This window comes from Phycodurus eques, chromosome 7, assembly GCF_024500275.1.
Source record: "Phycodurus eques isolate BA_2022a chromosome 7, UOR_Pequ_1.1, whole genome shotgun sequence".
Classification (NCBI taxonomy): Eukaryota; Metazoa; Chordata; class Actinopteri; order Syngnathiformes; family Syngnathidae; genus Phycodurus; species Phycodurus eques.
The window spans coordinates 17668773-17689283 of NC_084531.1; the positions used below are offsets into that span (position 1 = coordinate 17668773).

At 43.8% G+C, this 20511-nt stretch overlaps 1 protein-coding gene across 3 annotated transcripts; it reads left to right on the top strand.

Moving 5' to 3' along the window:
* Positions 1-400: 400 nt before the first annotated feature.
* On the top strand, positions 401-17600 carry zc3h4 (zinc finger CCCH-type containing 4). 3 transcript variants are annotated; one of them, XM_061681897.1, is made up of 14 exons: positions 401-724; positions 3842-4145; positions 5345-5452; positions 5530-5728; positions 7030-7175; positions 7246-7324; positions 7421-7551; positions 9314-9427; positions 9523-9634; positions 9716-9825; positions 10456-10925; positions 11978-12189; positions 12874-13077; positions 15246-17600. In XM_061681897.1, exons 1-14 carry the CDS (start codon positions 645-647, stop codon positions 16847-16849), a joined length of 3873 nt encoding a protein of 1290 aa, XP_061537881.1. In that variant the 5' UTR covers positions 401-644; the 3' UTR covers positions 16850-17600. The 3 variants fall into 3 exon arrangements, with proteins under 3 accessions (XP_061537881.1, XP_061537882.1, XP_061537883.1); XM_061681898.1 differs by having other exon boundaries at positions 11981-12189; XM_061681899.1 differs by lacking the exon at positions 401-724 and adding an exon at positions 1611-1812.
* The last annotated feature ends 2911 nt before the right edge of the window (positions 17601-20511 follow it).

The following is a 20511-nucleotide window of genomic DNA, read 5'->3' on the forward strand; positions in this document are numbered from 1 at the left end:
GGCATGTCCCACACATTGCTCACATGCCAATGTCACGCAAGTACATCCAGGATTTATTTATTTGTGTTTTAATATATAATAGAAAGGGAACATTTTAAGAGGCTTATCATTGTACTGCTATGTTTTATAATAAGAACTCAAAGTTTTATTATTCTGTTACATTTTTATGATGACTGGGTGTATGTGGCGGAGACACCAAAGCGACTTCACAGTGCTTTTGACCCCTGCACCTAACTGTAGTAGGTTTTACCGCTGTGTCTGCTAGTCTTAATGAAGGGCCTATTTTCCCCGGGTGGCCGCCCTCTGTTACTATCCGTGGGACGCGTCACGAACGTCGAGGTAGTGACGTCACGATGGGCTAAGCCGGCCCCGTTTGTCTGTGAAGAAGACGGTCGGCCATTTTAGGTGCATCAGTCGTCATTTCACATCGCTTCAGTAGGACGGAAAGAGAACGTCTGGACTCACTTTCATCAAATTTCTCTTACAACTGTAGTGGAGAATTGCCTACTGCCTATGAACTGAAACTCAACTAATTCCAAAACTAAGTAGATCCTTGTGAAGTGACGCATAAGCCAGTAGCTTTCTAGTGTCGATAGTTTGAATTTTTGGGCACCTCCATGTTAGCTAAGGGTTAGAGAGAGGAAATGGCTGTGGAAAGCATGACTGTCCATCCAAACTCCCCAACTTCCAACCACGAACACAACAGTCTCCTGACTGACGAAAGGTCGAGTAATTCTACAATCATATTTCAATGAAACTATTTATTTGTCCTATGCCTTCTTTTTTTTCTTTTTTTTAACACAAAAAGCCCCGGGATACCTTTTTCTTTTTTGTCAAAGTGGGATTAAACTCGCCTTTTCTGGAAAACGGGTAAAGAGGTAACGGACTTGTGCGTTGACACGACGGCGCCAACTGGGAGGCCAAATTAACGTCGGATATAACGTTTTCCCTTTATTTTATTACGTTATCCCACCCCGACGTTGAACCGGCTCAACGCGGACTGATAATGACGAGCAGAAAGAGCAGGCCGAGGCTCCTAAACACACTTTTCATTGACACGGCCGTCGACCACTTCGACAAATGCAAAAGCGGGTTGTTTTGAGTGCCGTAAACTAACTAGTTCTATTTAAGTAGATAACATTATTTGGATGTCGAAAACAAAATTTGTAGGTTTAAGGTGGGCCAATTTCGGCGGCTATCCTAGCCACATTAGCTTCGTAACTGCTAACCGTTAAAATTATTTTTTTCTTTTTTTGTACTTTGTTGCTCGTCGTTCTCCACGTCACGTCGTTCTCCAAGTATCACTCTCAACGTTACCCACGTATATTTAAAATTCTTTTAAACACTTTTCTAACCCAACACGACACAAACGTGTTAATGTAAATTCTAGAACGAGCCAACTATCAAAAACTTACTTCACCAGTGGCCAAAGTAGTTCTGGTTACATTTAACCTGCTGAATATTCCCTAACCTTTAAGGATTTTATTATTTTTGCGACTTCATCTTCAACATTAACTTTTTTTTTTTTTTTTTTTTTTTTTTTTTTCCCCCACCCTGAGTTTGTGCTGTTTGTCTAACATGTCCAAATACTGTATGTACCAACGCTGTGTGTAAAATGTTTGCAAAGCATCCCAGAAGTAAAACACAAAAATCAGTTTGTAACTTATCCACCCAGTTCCCAGTTGGAAGATTGGTATAATATGTTAGTAAATCCAATTCCCAGCCCCCACAAATCCCTCCAGTGACCCCAAAGTGTTAGAGGGAGGACCTTTTAATGGTTGTGATTGCAAAATATGAAGAAGGCCTGTCACAGTAAGTATCCCCCCTTTTAATCATGGCCCTTCTCTAATGCCTCTTTAGCCATGGTGCGTTGTGCATAGAGAAGACACTTTTGCTTTGTTGGAGCGTACAAGCTCGGTCAGGGTGTGTTGTGGATTGGTAATTAGACATAATAGAGAGATGTGATGTTCTTTTATAGTAGCTAATCCAGAGATGCCATGAGAACCTTTTTGTCCAGTTGTTTGTTTGACATATTGAACTCAGTCTCTTGGCAGGGTGCAGAAAAACCTGGTTAGGCTGTGTTTGCACTTAAGGGAGTCTGTGATGTGAGTAGGCCAGAGAGGTCATCGGCGTGTCTCTACAGTGAGTCACGGCAACCTTTCTTCATAATGGAGTCAAAATGCCCGAGCTTTAGGATAAACAAATTCCCTGTGAAAAGGTTGACAGTCAAGCTGTTTCTGCTGTCTCGACTGGCTTATAACTTGTCTACAAAGTATCTATAAAAACACACAACCAAGTCTTCAGTTAGAAATGTCTGATAGACCAACGGTGGTAAATGTGAGACAGTGGAATCAAATAGATGGTGTGAGCGTCAGTTGTCGGATGGTCACAATTACTTTCAACCCAACAAGGCAGGAGAAACCAGAGTTAAACTTTACACTTTGTGTAATAATACCCTTAAACACACGAGGTGTCCCACCACTGTTACTGATCTTGTTGCATACTTTGATATTTACATGTTGAATTTGTGCCTCCATTCTGGCAGAAAAATGTTGTCTTTAACATGGCCTGTTTATTTTGTGCCCAGTCAAGCAGATAATTTGACATTTTAAGTGCATGTGAGTACAGTAGAATACATGAAGTGTATGAAGTCTCGTATTCTTTGTGGAGCTGTGGTCATAAATGCTTAATTGTTAGTCCCTAATCTGCACCCCTTGTACCCCAAGCACCAACCTGTGGTATATGAATATTATATGATTCATGTTAATTATAATGTGGGGTCCAGCATTGTCTTTCCCCTCGATGCAACATCACTGCTGGGGGTCGAATGTGTCCTGTGCTCAAATGTTGCTCACATTTAATACATATGTAATAGTTCCTAACGTTGTTCCTAAAGAGGTTAACAGCAAAATGTTGTTACCTGAGCCATCAACAGAAAGAATCAGGTGGGCAACCTACGGCGTGTGGGCCAAAAACGGTCGGTGACACCGTTTGATGTGGTGCGCAATGCGATTCTATAAATTGAACACCACTATAGTACTTGGAGGACTTTATCAAAACTGACAAGAAAAGGGACCCTGCTCTTGATTTAGGGATTCATACTTCCCTTTGAATGTTCTCATTTATCCAAGTAATTTCATTCTCAGGGCATTGAATCGATCGCAAATGGACTGTTCTGGTTGTCTTGGAAGACATTTTTCCTCTCATCCAAGCAGGCTTCATCAGTTCATTCAACAAGGCTTAGGACTATCTAAGCCTTGTTGCGTTCATGTTTAGAGTCATTGAATACTCTAAATCAGTGTTTCTCCACCTTTTTTGAAGAAAAATCAAAAACACCGTTAAAATAAAAAACAAATCACAAAAATAGATACATATATTTATGGATCATATAGTGAAAGATCAATTAAGTGTTCTGCTTGGCACGACATTGCTGATGAACAAATAATTTAAGGGCCCATTAAGTGAAATTGGATAATTTCTTGCAGCACACCTGAAGTTCTCGCATGGCACATTAATTTGCCACGGCATAGTGGTTGGGAATCACTGTTCTATATTCAATGGTTGTGAGTCCCTGTGCATAATATTTGTTGTAAAAACTGTGACTGATGAGATGAAATAGTTAAATGGGCTTCTCTACCTTCAAGGTACTCAAAGCGCTTCAACACTGTTTTCTCATTCACCTACTGATGACGCAGCATCACGAGCAACTGGGGGTTCAGTATCTTGCTCAGGGACACAGGGGCCAAAGATTGAACCCACAACCTTTGAGTTGGGAGATGACCACTACCACCTGAACCATGCCTCCCCCAAGTTGACATGCCTCCATGTTGTGTGCATACAGGCCAGAGGATGGCGAGCTGGAGGAGGGTGAGCTGGAGGATGACGGCGGCGAGGTGGAGATGGGAGGCGCAGCGTCTGTTGAAAGAGGAGGCGCAGCGGTGGGAGAGGAAACAGGTGACGGCGGCGCAGCAGGGGACGCTGGTGGCAGTGGTGGCGGCGAGCGTCCTCCTCGAAGCCGGGAGCGTCATGCCAGCAGCAACTCTGACGACGAACGCTCACACCGGCGCAAGCGCAAGAGGAAGAAAGAGAGGGAACGTGAGCGGGAGAAGAGGCGCGCCAAGAAGAAACGCAAGTCCAAGCACAAAGTAAGAATAAAGCTCAACTTCCAGCTGTTCCGGGGCATTCGCATACCAATTTTTTGTATCTTAGCAGATTTTTAAAATGTGAGAGACCACACACTTGACAAGTGAAAAATCCTGTGTTTTCATCCTGCTTTTATAGTGTGTAATGTACTCTAGATCAGTGATTCTCAACTGGTGGGTTACAATAGTGTTACAATAGTAACTGGTGGGTTACAATAGTGTGTTGTGGAGCCATTTTGGGTAGGTTCTGGGCAGGTGGTAAACCAATGTTCTAGATCAGTGGTTCTCAACTTTGAAAAATATTTTAGCTTTATTAAGTACTCTAAATCAGTGTTTCTCCACCTTTATTGAGCCAAGGCACATATTTATTACATAAATCTCACAGCACACCACCAAACAAAAATATCACAAAGTTTGCATTGAAATAATAATGATCTCGTCTCAGTTTACTAACAAATATATATATAGTGTAAAATCTGGACATTTAGTTTAACACAAAGCTGACATGGTATACTTGCAGGAATTGAAGATGTGCAGAGTTCTTAAATGATATTTTTTGGATTAATAAATTGGAACTGAATAATTTCCTGTTACAAAAAAAGTTGTAATTGGTCTAAAAAAAATCTTATTACAGTAAATGCATTTTTGTTTATGTATGCCAGCACCGTATAGGGACAGGCAGAACAATTAAAAGCTCTTCCACTAGATGGCAGAAGGCACAATTAACCAGTGGATCCACCTGTTGCCTTTAACGCAACAGAATACAGTAAAAACTTTATGTTTGACTGAACAAGCCCAGATTTTACACAAAGTAAATTTGTGAGTAAATTGAGATGAGATTTTCATTATTTCAGTATGTATACTTTTAGTGACTTGTTTGTTTGTTTTTGTGATTTATTTTTTTCTTTGTAATTTATGTGCCTTGGCTCAATAAAGTTTGGGAAACTGCTCCAGATGACCACCATAGTAGACCACACACACAGACTGTCTGCCATAGCAAGCCTGATTTATGAAAGGCAACATGGTGCCACAGGGTACCCGGATTGACAAAAAAATACGACGACGAAGAAAGAGTAGTAGTAGTAGTATTAGGAAAAAAAAAAAAAAAAAAAAAACTTTGATCAGAAATGGGAGAAAATACTCAAATTGGGCATGATGTCTATGTCTGTACCGTGCTTTAACTGTCATAGTTTCTCCTGCAGCGTCATGCCTCCTCTGATGACGACTTCTCGGACTTCAGCGACGATTCCGACTACTCTCCCAGTGAGAAGAGGAAGTACAGAGAGTACAGCCCCCAGTACCCACCCACTGTAAGTTAACGATAAACACACACAAAGCGTTACGTGCACAACACTTTCTTCACATGATCGGTCGCTCCCTCCTGTAGTCCCATGGCGGTTACAGCGGCCCTAAGAAGGGAGGCTACATGAAGATGGACAAGCAGGGCTACGGCGGCTACGACGACTACGAGGAGGACAACTACGAGGGCGAGGAGGAGCAGGACATGGGCGGCGAGGAGTACGACGACTTTACCAAGGAGCTCCACATGTACCGCAAGGCCAAGGAGGGGGGACGTGGAGGACGAGGTGGGTGTGATGGGAATCGTAACTCTTACATCACATGACAAATCAAGTTTAAAAGTGCTAGTAGATAAATTAGGTTGAAGAGTTTATTTCAGTAGTTCAATTCATAAAGTAAAAACTCATGTAACGTCTTGAAACACACAGGAAAATATTTTCCATCTAATTTATGTTAAAAAAAATATATAGTTTATTATGTAAAATTAAAATGTTTGAATTTGCTAACATATACACATACATACTAAATATATACTATTTAATATATTGAACCCACCAAGAGTCAAGTTGACTTAAAGGAGGCATAGATTTTTGTTTTGCACTAAATATTGACTGAAATGTTGGCCATCGTGTTGTGGTGTGTTCATTTTTGTTTTAGCTTGATAATTAAACATGCAGCGGGTCACGGTGACCAATGAACATTTCTGGCAAACATAGCAGAGAAAGGTTAGAAGAGTTGTTTCCAAAAGGATATTTATTTATTTATTTGCATTTTAGCATAACAGAGATTGGATTGAGTTAACATTTATCTTAATAAACTAGCTAGAACTAGTTTAGCTCCAATTATTGATCCAACCTTGAAGTTGAGTGTGCATGACTAAAGGCTATTGCTCGCAGGCTGTAAATTGTCACAAAACATCTTTCTTTAATATTGTAATGTAATAGTGAGCCCATATTGCATAACTCTAGAGGATAAGAGGTCTCAAATTTGATTGATGTGGCCCTGAAAAGTTTACCATTTGGCTTCCTTAAACCTGCAGGAAGCCCTGATATCTGTTCTGTATTTTATCATTTTTATAAACTGTATAACAAATGGATGAATGGAACTACAACTATATTTCATGATATGATCTCTTATGAACCAAGAGGTTGAAAGTAGGTTGAAAATGTGAGGATGGTAGTTAAAATAAACATCCAGACACTTTTAAGTGTTTGCATTCTTTGAAGGTGGCTCAGTGATGTCCATTCATCCATCCATTTTCTTCCACTTATCCGAGGTCGGGTCTCGGGGGCAGTAGCTTTATCAAGGAAGCCCAGACTTCCCTCTCCCCAGCCACTTCATCCAGCTCTTCCGGGGGGATCCCGAGACGTTCCCAGGCCAGTCGGGAGACATAGTCTCTCCAGCATATCCTGGGTTGTCCCCGTGGTCTCCTCCCGGTGGGACAAGCCTGAAACACTTCACCAGGGAGGCATCCAGGAATCTGCTGTTGAACAAGGCTGAAGATTTTGTTTTATGTTGATGAGCTGAAGTCACGTTCTAGAGACATTGTTATTATTGATGTTAAGTGTATATTGTCCTGTTCCTGCAGGGGGCCGCGGTCGCATGAGGAACATGAGGGGCCGTGGTGGCATGAGGGGCGGGCGGCGAGGAGGACGAGGAGGCAGCCGAGGAAGAGGAGGACGAGGTGGAAAGATGGGAGACGATGATGGAGATGGTTATGGGGAAGACATGGAGGCGAGTGCTGTAGACGTGCGTCTCTTTTATTGTGGTTGAAAGGAAGGCGTTCATGTTTGTTTCTCTCCAGTATGAAGACGACTACGACAACATGGGGGAAGATGACTACGATGACTATCAGTACAAGAAGTCCAAAGACAGAGGAAGAGGTAAATCCTTTGGTCCTGTGGAAGCCAGTTAGCAGTCTTTTTTTAAATTTTATTTTTTTAATTTCCTGCCCTGAACATGTCTGGTTTGGACTCCAGGCAGAGGCGGCCGTGGAAGAGGTCGAGGCAAAGGAGGACGAGGCATGATTAGAGGCAAAATGAGAAGCCGAGGACGAGGGCGAGGGGACATGGGCCACGACGACGACAACAACGGAGACATGGACAATGGGGTATGGTCTCTATTTGCTTGTTGTACCAAATGATGTGGTCAATGTACCACAGCTTTGTTTCCACTCTTTTTTAGTGCTTGGTGCTACAAATACAATGTATCATTGCCTTTCACTATAAAATAATTACAATTTGTTTTACTGAAATGTCTCCCAACTTTTATTGAGCCAGGGCAAATATTTTACATCAGAAAACTCTCAGCACACCTCCAAACAAAAATGTCACAAAAAGAATATAGATTGAAATAACAAAGACCTCATCTGAATTTAGTCACAAATTTACTTACTCACTGTGAAATTTGTGCCTGTTTGATTGAGTGCAAAGCTATTATTCTGTTGTATGAATGGCATACGCAAGCGTATTGCATTCACTATGATTAAAAAAAAAAAAACTCCTGTTTTTCTGCGTAATGTTTTTGAGGGCTTCGTTTTTCTGACTATTTTTTTCTGTTTTTCTGGCAAATTTTTTTCCCACCTGTTTTTCGGACGATTTTTTTCTGTTTTTCTGACTAATTTTTTTCCACCTGTTTTTCCGACTAATTTTTTTCTGAGTTATCGGGACACATCAAACTCACGCGAGAACCTGCGAACTGCAAGTGACTCTTTGCGGACTCACTAATGACGGATTACTGCTCGCATACCTTCAACCTGCCCGTACACGTTTACCTTACCGGTTCAATTAAGGTGCCTGCGTAATGTCGACAAACTAATAACAATACCATCTATGTGACTCAAAGACAGGAGTATCTCCCAGTGTCTTCAACTAATATCAAAATAAAACTTGATCAAACTGAATAAGCCGGTCATGTTGCTTACTACGGATTCTGCAAAGAGTCACTTGCATTTCGCAGGTTCTCGCGTGAGTTCGATGTGTCCCGATAACTCAGAAAAAAAATTGTCAGAAAAACAGGTGGAAAAAAATTAGTCAGAAAAACAGAAAAAAATAGTCAGAAAAACAGGTGGGAAAAAAATTTGTCAGAAAAACAGAAAAAAATAGTCAGAAAAACAAAGCCCTCAAAAGAATTACTCAGAAAAACATGATTTTTTTTTTATCCAAGTGAATGCAATACGCTTCCTTAATGACAGCAGGTAGATAAATGCACAATTTAATTGTTCTGCCTGTCACTATATGTTGCTGGCATTGATAGATGAACAAAGACATTATTTGTAGCAAATAAATTATGATTTTCTGACCAATTAAGTGAAACCCACCTGATCTCTCACAGCACCCTGTGTTGTGGCACAGTGGAATCATTACTACAATATTTGGTGTGTATGTGCTTTGATATGTATTTTAGGGGTCCCAAACACACGACCCAAAACTCACTCAGTATCACCCCTCAAAAGTTTGGGCGGGGGTAAGTCTCAGACACCAGTTTTCCCGATCAACATGAATTTGGGTGGACATTTTCATCATAACAGGAGGCACAAAAAAGTCTCAAGGATCCATTGATGAAACAGGAAGTTGGCAATTTAGTTTAAAGCAGCAATGTGGGGCAAAGTCGAGGGCTCGTACCTTGCCGGACTCTGACTAGGGAATTTGCCCAAAGGAGCCCCAATCCGAAGCAGGTATACTAGACAGATGGGCGATGCTAAATTGCCAGTATAGACAAAGCATGGCTTCAAAGTTTGATCATTTTGAGGAGTTGCCATAAAAAAGGTGGTGTGAGGGCCCTTCATTGCTGCTTTAAGGTATTGTTGTTCTCTTACTTGGGTTTCTTGATGGGTTGTCCTTGCGTGTGTGTTTGTATTCGTATTTTTTAAGGATGGTGGAGGGGATGTTGGAACAGGAACTGGCAAGAGGAATCACAATGAGAAGTACCAAGATAAGAAAGGAAAAGCCATTTGCAAATACTACATTGAAGGCAGATGCACCTGGGTGAGCCAAGAACAATATTTGTTCCTCTTATTGCTTTTGTAATCAAATATTTCTGATTGAGTCGTATTATTTATACTTCCTGTTTCGGCCACTAGGGGGACCACTGCAACTTTAGCCATGACATTGAGTTGCCCAAGAAGAAGGAGCTGTGCAAGTTTTACATCACTGGCTACTGTGCTCGAGCTGACCACTGCCCTTATATGCATGATATCCTTTCACTGCTGTTAAAAACGTTGGATGTCACACGACTGTAAAATTTGTGCGTTACCGCCTTAATGACGTCATCACGTGAATTCCCCTGCAAGCTGTTCCACACCACGGGCAACTGCGTCAATGGTGATGAGTGCATGTTTTCCCACGACAACCTCAACGACGACACCCAGGAGCTGCTTAACAAGGTCTGACCCCATGTGCGCAAATAACTTTTTTTTTAAGATTACAGTGAACCCCCACTATTGTGCCATACGAAAATCGGCAAGTAATTGACACTTCCCCTAATAAGGATTTTAATTGTCTCCATGCCACAAGAGGGCAGCAAAGAATCCCTTTTGATTAAATGAAGTGCCTCAACTAACTTAAACATAGTTCCTTGGCACCAAGATGGTGGTAAAGCGATACTTTAGTCTAATGAAGCTTCCCAACTTACTCATTGCAACCCAGGTGCCACAAGATTGTAGCAAAGCAATGCATTTATTTACAGCACAAAATAGTAAATAGGTAAGTTTTTCACTGAGTAGAGGAGGATAGGTTCCCCCAAAAATCCAAATATGTAAATTTGGGAATGCCTAACTGCATATGCGGGGCTTTTCTATAAAGACCAAACATGTATGTAGGCAAATTCATTTATTTTTGGTGTTGACTGAAAACAAATGTTTGAATTTGCTAACATATACACTCCTTGGTTTACAAAAATGTTCAGATATCAAACCCAAAATGTTTCAGTCTACAGCACAACTAGAGATATTGGCCTCGCTGTTCCAATACTTGTGGAGGGGAGATGAACTAATAATATTTAAAATTTTGTTCAGATGCTGGCTGAGGATGCAGAGGCTGGGGCAGAGGACGAGAAGGAGGTGGAGGAGCTGAAGAAGCAGGGGATCAACCCTCTGCCCAAACCTCCGCCCGGAGTGGGCCTACTGCCCACTCCTCCGCGACCGGTACCGGTTGAAGCCAATGTCGGGGCGGGGGATTTTGGAGGCCCCGCAGCCGGTGACTTTGGGGGCGTCCCAGCTGCCAATCAGGCACCCATCGCCACCAAGGCTTCCCCCAGTGGGTCTGGGATGGTTCCCTCGCCGAACTCCTGCGCTGGAGGTCCTCCCGTACAAAATCCAGAGGGAGCTCCTTATGCACAAGGAGCACCCTTGAATCCCAGTGGGCCCTCCCCTCACATGGGCCCCCCGCCTGCTGGTGGTGGAGGGGGAGGCGGGAAGAAGATCCCCTCCTTGTTTGAGATCAAAGTGCAGCCAACCGGACAGCTGGCTCATAAACTGGCTGTTAAGTGAGTCCACGATAATTTACTTCATTTGAAAGGAGATGTATTATATATGTATGTAGGCGAGGGTCCTTGTGGGGTTGACAGCAGAGAAATCAGGGTGGTAAACTTCTCAAGCTGATGCAGAGAGAGGTGTTGATAACTGTTAGCAGTGGGGAAAGTTAGCAGCTTAACACCCTATTTCTCGTCTTGCTGAAATTGGCCTGTTTTGAGATGGAGCCCCTGTCTTATGCAAGTGAGGCACTGCTCATCCTACCCCATCTATGTCAGGACTAATGGGTAGTACAGATTTTGTGACCATAACAACTGGGGTCCAACTCACAATTGGAGGCCAGAATCTAAAAAAAGCAAACTGCGAAGTACATGTGAGTTCCACAAAGACAGTATACGTTTTATTTTCACTCATGGAGGCAACACTTCATCACCAAGCTGCCAAATTTCACACTATAAATAAAGTTGATTTGAGTTTATCACTTTTTGCGTAAATTCATGTATGTGGCATATGTGGCGAACACAAAGCCAAACACAAACACCCTCCTTCGCTAGTGTGTGTTGCTCGGTTCAGAAGCAGCTCTTTTAGCAAATGCTATTTTGTGTATCCAACAAAACTCAATGCAGCGCTGCTTGCCTTTTAGCTTTGATGCAGTGTTTCACTCCTCTATATCTAGACAGCAAGTACATGGCGTTCGCATAAAGCCGCCACTGGCGAATTTCACCACTTAAAAGTGGTTCTGCAACTTTGTCCTGCCTAGCAGACAAGTCATGGGTAGAGAAATTTGGTGTGGGTGCTGTAATTATGTAAATTAGACAAATTATCACAACACAGTTTGTCAAAATTCAGAATTGCTCACTCACAGTCACATTTTCAGAAATAGGCAGATTACTAAAAATTTACTTGATTAATTTCACGCTTGATGGGTGGGCAGGCACTCCATACACGCAATTACATACATTGTATACAACAAGCAAGCAATAGATAGTCAATTTTCCATAAAATGTCCCCCTTTACATTGTTTAAGCATTGTTTTTCATTCGCTAATGGCTTCCCTTGCCTTCAGAAGCCAGGGACCTGGTAACAACCAGGCAGCAACCGCAGCACCTGGTGCACCGGGGGCGCCCCCGACATGCTTCCCCTCCGAGAACATGGGGACATTCGCGTCTGGCGATTGCCCTCCACACGGAGGCGCCTTGCAGCCTCAGGGCGGAGGAAACTACTTCAACACCTTCTTCAATCAAGATGGAACGAAGATGGAAGGAGTGGTGGAAGAGGGTGAGAATAATAAAAAATAATTTTAATGGTTTCACTTATGGATGGGCCTTCAATGATCTGAATTTGAGCTGATTTGTCTTTTTTGTTTTCCACAAAAATCCCATTTACAATTTTAATCTAGTTTGTCTCCCTTATATAGACAGCAAATGACAGTAATAAAAAAAGTTTTTTACTAGAAACAAGTTTTGAAATGTTTATTTTATTTATTTTTTCTTCTTCAAAGTTTCTCCCCCTCCAAGTATTAACATGCATCAATTTCTGCTGTGGCAGCACGGTGGACGACTGGTTAGAGCGTCAGCCTCACAGTTCTGAGGACCCGGGTTCAATCCCCGGCCCCGCCTGTGTGGAATTTGCATGTTCTCCCCGTGCCTGCGTGGGTTTTCTCCGGGCACTCCGGTTTCCTCCCACATCCCAAAAACATGCATTAATTGGAGACAGGCATGACTGTGAGTGCGAATGGTTGTTTGTTTGTTTCTATGTGCCCTGCGATTGGCTGGCAACCAGTTCAGGGTGTACCCCGCCTCCTGCCCGATGACAGCTGGGATAGGCTCCAGCACGCCCGCGACCCTAGTGAGGAGAAGCGGCTCAGAAAATGGATGGATGGATGAATTTCTGCTGTAAGGCCTCGGCCTAGTTAGAGTGAGGTTCCCTTTGATGAGGTCTCATGTCGCCGTCTTCCCCTAGGTGACAACTACCAAGCAGGTGCTGGCAAGTTAAGCAGCCAGGAGGACGCCACCAACGGAGCCAGTCAGGGAGGATTATCTGTTTCGGACCTCCTCCCTCCTGCACAGCGCGTCCTCTTCATGAGGATCCAACAGAAGCAACAGGAGGAGGAGGAGCGAGCCCGCCGCATGGATGGAAGCACAGAGAAGAGCAGAGACACTGAGGGTAAACATCTGACAACATTTTTACCGTCCATTTTCTAGGACATTTATACTGTTCTGGTTCCAAAGGAAGCTGTAGTCTATCCTCCAATATGCCAATAAGGCGTACACTAAGGGCTGTTAACCCGCCAATCACAGAACTGATCAACCTTCCCCAAATCAGTGCATTTTTCTACGGGTGGGTGATTGATTAATTGGAGTTTATTTGTCAGGAGAATTTTTCTTTTATTAATGTTGCGTCTTCAGTTGAACAAAGCGTGTGAAGGGTGTTGTTTATGGGTCATTTTCATAAAATGTGATCAATAATGGTAAAGACACTTAAAAAAAATAAAAATAAAAAAATCTGACTTAGCACTTTTTTTAAGCCGCCTTGGTTTTCCATGAGGTAATTGTCTCCTACGCTGAAACAACCACACTGAAAGTCCTATTTTCAAAAAGTTGCTGATAATTTAAAATTTTAAGTATTCATAGTAAAGGGAATCCTTTTTGACAGACAAAATGGTGGTGGCCCATTGAAATACAATTTTTATAACGGTAAAGAGAAACAGCTTCATAAAAATTGTGTGCGTTGAACATTGAACATGTGTTGCCCTTAAAATTCTACAGATGCAAGTGCATAAATGATCCGAACTACTCGTAAAACCCATTACACTCGTGTCTTTAGACGATCGTAATAACAGTAAAGACATTCAATAGTTCAGACACTTTCGCAAATCCATACATACTGACTCATATCTCAGAAATAAAACCATTTGCTTTGCTGTCTGCTACTGTGTGAACGCAAAATGGATGCCTGTGCCTGGCACTTCAGCTCATAGATCCCTCTGGTGTATTGCAACAACATAATGAGGCTCTCGCCAGTGGCATTAATAACGGTTAAGACAGCTTGCATGTCAAAGCACTGTTTGTAAAGAACCAAAAAAAGGTACACTGAAGACACAAAGATGCATTTGTGTTAGTTTTCATTTAAAAGGCATAATAATCATCCATCCATCAATTTTCTGAGCCGCTTATCCTCACAAGGGTCGCGGGAGTGCTGGAGCCTGTCCCAGCTATCATCGGGCAGGAGGCGGGGTACACCCTGGACCGGTTGCCAGCCAATCGCAGGGCACATAGAAACAAACAACCGTCCGCACTCACATTCACACCTTCGGGCAATTTAGAGTCTTAAATCAACCAACCTACCATGCATGTTTTTGGGATGTGGGAGGAAACCGGATTGCACGGAGAAAACACACGCAGGTACGGGGAGAACATGCAAACTCCACACAGGCGGGGCCAGGGATTGAACCCCGGTCATCAGAACTGTGAGGCAGACGCTCTTACCAGTCGTCCAGATCCAAAAATTTAATTAGCATCTGAAAACATGTTTAAAATCATGAAACTTCCTTTTGTTCACCAAAACACTAAAGACATTTTGACATACAAAGTGTGAAAAATATTACTTGAGAATATTATTTTTCTTAGCAACAATTATGACCTTTTGATGGAAAAACACTGCCAATAATTCAAATACCCATGTCAGCAAAATTAATTGATTTTCACAAAGATATTCAGTGGGCCATGTCTTTACCATTATTGATCAAATTATATGAAAATGACCCTTAATACATATTTTTATCAAGACACTTTTTTTCCATGAAGAAAAGCTTATTCTCACATTATCATCTAAGAAAAAAATGTGTAGTGCAGCAGGGATAGGCTCCAGCACCCCGTGACACTTGTAAGGATAGATGGTGTAGAAGATGGATGGATGGTACCTTGACTTACGAGTGCACAAACTTACTAGTTTTCTGAATTTGAGGTACGAGTATCAGGTACGCTGCCACCAGATGGTGGCAACGGATGTCGCAACATCCACCGAGGTCCCTTACGAGCTCAGTGGTGGAACGAATTAACCTCTTAACTTGTGTGGAAGTTGATGCAAATTAATGCTAAAAAAACAGTTTCAAAGCTTGTTTGGTATCAGGAAAATACGCAAATCGGCGAAAAAAAACAACTGTATTATGAATACCGTCATTGTCATTTGCTTTTTATGTAAGTGAAGGGGAAAAAAATCAATTAAAATAAAAAATCTGATTTTTGTGAAAATATTTTTTGGCTTTATTGTAACATAACCCAACCCTACAATCGCCAACTTTCCGGATGTCTGATGGATCCCGTTGTTTCCAGGTGACTCTGGCAACTGGTATTCCAGCGAGGATGAGGACGGTGGCGGCAGCGTAACGTCAATCCTGAAGACGCTCCGGCAGCAGACACAGGCTCCTTCAAAGTTGGAGGCGCCGAGCGACCCTCGGCTCCAGAAGGCCACAAACCCCCCGGCTCGGCCCGCCGACCCGCGCCTGGCTCGCGACCCACGTCTGGCCCGCGCCGTCGAACCCGACCTGGTACCGCCTGCGTCTTCATCGGGTCCACCAGCAGACCCGCGGTTAGCCCGACTGGCTGCCGCATCGGCTGCGTCCGCTGCCCCCAAAGCAGAGCCCCCTCTTATCTACAAACCGCCGCCCCTCACAGCGCCGGCAGCGGAGGAAGAGGAGACGGAGCGAGTCCTGCGAGACAAGCCGGTCCCGATCCCTCTGGACCCCCTTATGGGAATGGCCCTGAGGGACCCCCGCTCCCAGCTGCAGCAATTCAGCCACATCAAGAAGGACATCATTCTCCACATGCCCGCTTTCTCCAAAACCATAACCTGGTCTCCCGAGGACCTTCTCCCACTCCCCCTGCCCAAACAGGACCTCCTTCCTCTCCCCCCAGGCATTCCTCTGGTGCCCTCCCTCGACCCACGTTTGTCCCGCGTTGTCCACCCCCACTCGCTGTCTCCTCCCGTAGCAGCGGCCCCCTCCTCGGACCCCCCAGCTCCCTCGTCATCCTCCTCGCTCCCAGACTTTGAGCTGCTGTCTCGCATCCTGAAGACTGTAAGCTCGAGCCCTTCTCAATCTTCGTCCCCTCCCCTGGTGCCCACTCCTGCTCCCCCTTTGGTGCTGCTGAGTCAACCTCACTCTCTTCCACCCTCCCCCGCGGAAAAACCTGTCGATCCCCGCATGGCACGGAAGGGCCCCACGGACCCCCGCCTCCAGCAGAAGTCGGCCCTCAAGCAGCCACCTGAACCTCTGCCACCCCCACCTGAATCCTCTTCCTCTGCGGGGTCCACATCCGGATCCCCGCCATCCACCATCGCCCCCTACGATCCAAGGCTTCTCTCCTCTGGTGGGGCTGGACGCAGTGCGGCACCCAGCACACCAGGGGGCGGAAATGTACTGAGCAGCATCAGTCTGTATGACCCTCGGACTAACAAACCAGGAAGCCCTGGTACCGCCGGCGGCCCTAACAACTCCCCCAACTCGGAATCCCGACTTGGCGAGCCCTCCGCGAGCAAAACCAAACCCAAGGAGCCCTTGTTTGTCCGCAAATCTGCGCTGGACCAACCAGAGCCAGAGAAGAGTGGGGAGCAAGGCACGGACCGATACAACAGCTACAACAGACCACGACCCAAACCCGCGCCTTCGCCCAACTCTGCTGCCCAGGGGGGGCCTCCCGCCGGGGGTCCCCCCACTCCTGGAGCCCCGGCAGAGCAGGCGCCCGCCGGCGTCCACAACCTGCCCGTGTCCACCCTCTTTGGTGTGGTAAAGCAGGCGGCCAAGCCTGGTGGGACCAGTAGTCCATTTGGTGGGAACAGTCCAGCTCAGACTGAGCAGCCAACCACAGAGCAGGACAATGGGTCACTCAAGGACGTTTTCAAGGGCTTCGATCCCACAGCCTCGCCCTTCTGCCAGTGACAGCGGTCAACTCCTGACATGTTGATTCAGCATGGACGCACACCATGAGTGTGAAAGACTTTTTGGGATGTGGGAGAGTTAAATGTTTATTTTAAACAGAGGAATTGTTGTACAAGTGTGGACAGAACAGACAGCGTTTTAGCATTCACTCATTACCTCACCCATCTCACCTCCAACCAACGCATAGAATACTGATGGAATATTCATTTTCATGATTTGTGTTATGTTATGATTAACTCAGCAGCACCACTGCCTGTTTGTTTCCTTTTTTGAATATTTATTTTTCTACTACCATGCACTGTCCCGCCAGGGAGGGTCCAGTTTTTAATGTCTGTCACCTTAGCAGTTTCATTAAGGTAGTCCCTTCTTCTTGCTACCCTCCACTACTGTTGCTCCTTTTGCTGAGGAAGAGAAATCAGTAGTTTCAGAGTGGGAGTGTCTATGTTGCGTCTCTTGGCGTTCTTGATGGCGGCGTGACAATCACAAACCTTTTACCGCTGCTCATCATTGAGAATTCGATGAAGTTCTCTCCGGAGATAGGAGCTTTGAGACCATCTCCATCAGACAGGACCCTCTTTTGTAAACAATGTTTCTTTTAATTTATTTTTATACTTAAAATTTACTTCTACATACTCAGCATTTGTTGTTTTATCACAGTGGTTTTTTTGTTGTTTTTTTTATCAGTTTCTGTCATTCAATGCACAATTTCTTTCCCCTTTTGGGCTTTGTAAATCTGCTTTTTTTTTTTTTTTTTTTTGCAATAACCACAATATCCATTTGAGCCGCATCTTGTCTATTATAATGGAGGGGTGGACTTTTCTAACTGTACACCATAGGTGAGTATTTGAATAAAGACACCAACCAGATCTAAAGCAGCTCCCTGTTTCTCAGTTTCATTAATTAATTAATGGTCAGACAGAGGTACAGTCCCCACCAAAAGTATTGGAACGGCAAGGTCACTTCCTTTGTTTTTGTTGTATACTGAAGAAATTTGGCTTTCAGATCAAAAGATGAATTTTATGAAAAAAACTTCAGAATTATGTCTTTTATTTCATGGTATTTACATCTAGATGTATGAAACAACTCAGGACAGAGACCCTTTTGTTTGAAGCCACCAACTTTTCAAGTGAGCACAGGTTTTGAAAGACATTAACAAAGGCGACCGGTTCAGGATGTACCCCGCCTCTCGCCCAAGATAGCTGGAATAGGCTCCAGCATGTCCGCGACCCTAGTGAGGATAAGCAGCATGGACAATGGATGGATTTGGTGGCATAACCCTTATTTGCAATAACTGCATCAAGCCTGCGACCCATGGACTTCACCAAACTGTTGCATTCTTCATTTGAAATGCTTTTCCAGGCCTTTACTGCAGCCTCTTTCAGTTGTTTGTTTCTGGGGGTTTCTCCCTTGAGTCTCCTCTTCAGGAGGTAAAATACATGCTCTATTGGGTGAAGGTCCGGTGATTGACTTGGCCAGTCTAAGGCCTTCCAGTTTTTCCACCAAATGAAGTCCTTTATTGTCTTATCAGTGTGTTTTGGGTCATTGTTGCATAATGAAGCTTCTCCCGATTAGTTTGAATGCATTTTTCTGTAAATTTCCAGACAAAATGGTTTTGTAGACTTTAGAATTCATTCTGGTGCTACCATCATGAGTTACATCATCAATAAAGACCATTGAGCCCGTTCCAGAAGCAGCCATGCAAGCCCAAGCTATGACATTACCTCCACAATGCTTCACAGATGAGCTTGTGTGTTTTGGATCACAAGCAGATCCTTTATTTCTCCATACTTTGGCCTTTCCATCACTGGTAGAGGTTAATCTTGGTCTCTTCAGTCCATAAAACTTTGTTGCAAAACCTGTGTGGGTCATCTCTATACTTATTTGCAAAATCCATTCTGGCCTTCCGATTCTTTTTGCTGATGAGTGGTTTCCATCTTGTGGTATGGCCTGTTTATTTCTCCTCTCAAAGTCTTCGAACAGTGGATTGTGATACCTTCATCCCTGCCCTGTGGAGGTTGGCAGTGATGTCACTGACTGTTGTCTTTGGGTGTTTCTTTACAGCTCTCACAATGTTTCTGTCATCGACTCCTGTTGATACCCTTGGTCGACCTGTTCGATGTCTTGCTCAGCACACCAGTTGTTTCTTTCTTTTTCAGGACATTCCAAATTGTTTTATCGGATATGCCCAATGTTTGTGCAATAGCTCTGATCAATTTTCCATCTTCTTTGTTTGCTTAACAGCAAATGCAGTTTTCACAGTTGAAACCCAAAGCCCAAAACAAGGACTAATGTTTAAGCAGTCAATCTAAATGGCAACACCTAAGCAACTAGAAACACCCATCAGTCACATGTACCAATAGGTTTGCTCACTTGAAAAGTTGGTGGCTTCAAACAAAAGGTGCTGTCCTGAGTTTTTTTAACACATCTAGATGTAAATACCATGAAATAAAAGCTGGAATTCTGAAGTTTTCTCTCATATTCATCTTTTGAACTGAAACCCAAATGTCTTCAGGATACAACAGAAACAAAGGAATTGACCTTGCCGTTCCAATAACTTTGGAGGGAACTGTATTTCTCATTTCTTGTGTTTGTAACTTGTTGCGTTCTGAATGCTGAATCATTTTCGACAGGCGCCTTTGAGGGTCTGTGTTCCTGCCGGCGGCGTGCGGCCAACTTCCCATTCTCACTCCAATCCCTCGCTGTTGCTTCCTGTTCGCCGCCCCATCCTGGTCGGGCCGGCTCCAGTGGGACCGGTGAGTGCACCTCGGAGATTTCCTCTTGCTGGGCCACACCTCCTCCTAAAAAACAGTACGTATACTCAATGGCCGTAACATTAGGTAATTCAATTCAGAATAATCAACCTAAGCTGACTTTTGACGAGAAGTGGGGATACACCCTGAACTGGCTACCAGCCAATGGCCGGGCACATATAGGCAAGCAACAATTTAAGAGTCCGCAATTAACCTACGCTGGCTTTTGGCGTGGTAGGTGGGATGCACCATGGACTGCTATGATATATATGAATTTCGCTTTTTTCACTTTGTCCTGAAATAGTTTTCCACCATGGGCAAGTTAATTGACATGCAGCTTTCCACCCCAGGTCACTTCATTAGGTACACTCTCCAGGTGTATTAAACATTCTGCTTTTATAAAGATAATGCTCACTGCTATACTTTGGTCCCTTTACTAATGTAAAATACATGCTTGCTCAAACACATTTTTGGAACAATATTTTAAAAAAAATACTGTTCTAGTACAATTTATGTTGTCTGTGGATTGCGAATATAAATATAACACTACTAAAGATTATGATTACTGCGCAGGGAACTCATTTACACCAAGACATCACTTTTTGATTGAGCCGAGAAACTACGGGCCATTTGCTACTGTTTTGGTTAGCTACAATATTCCAGTGTTTTCAGAAGTCAACTCTTTGTCGACCTGTGAACAGTACTGTGTTGGTGTGTAGTTGTCTTTGATGGCTAATCTTCTTAGCTAACGCTACCTGCCTGTAGTCTGTGCATATATATATATTTAGTACATGTGATCCTCTTAAACCTTTGGCCGGGATTTGGAGATTGGCTGACAGAACAGGATGCTTGTGCCGCTCGCTGTGATCTTACGGGGGGCTCTGCCTGGGAGTCAGGTGACGCTGTATAAAT

Bases quoted from the DNA above. Each gene is read 5' to 3' on its own strand.
- zc3h4 (XM_061681897.1), top strand. From the start codon at position 645: ATGGCTGTGGAAAGCATGACTGTCCATCCAAACTCCCCAACTTCCAAC. The intron at 725-3,841 runs GTCGAGTAATTC...GTGTGCATACAG, and splicing joins AGTCTCCTGACTGACGAAAG to GCCAGAGGATGGCGAGCTGG. The intron at 9,635-9,715 runs ATATCCTTTCAC...TGACGTCATCAC, and splicing joins CCACTGCCCTTATATGCATG to GTGAATTCCCCTGCAAGCTG.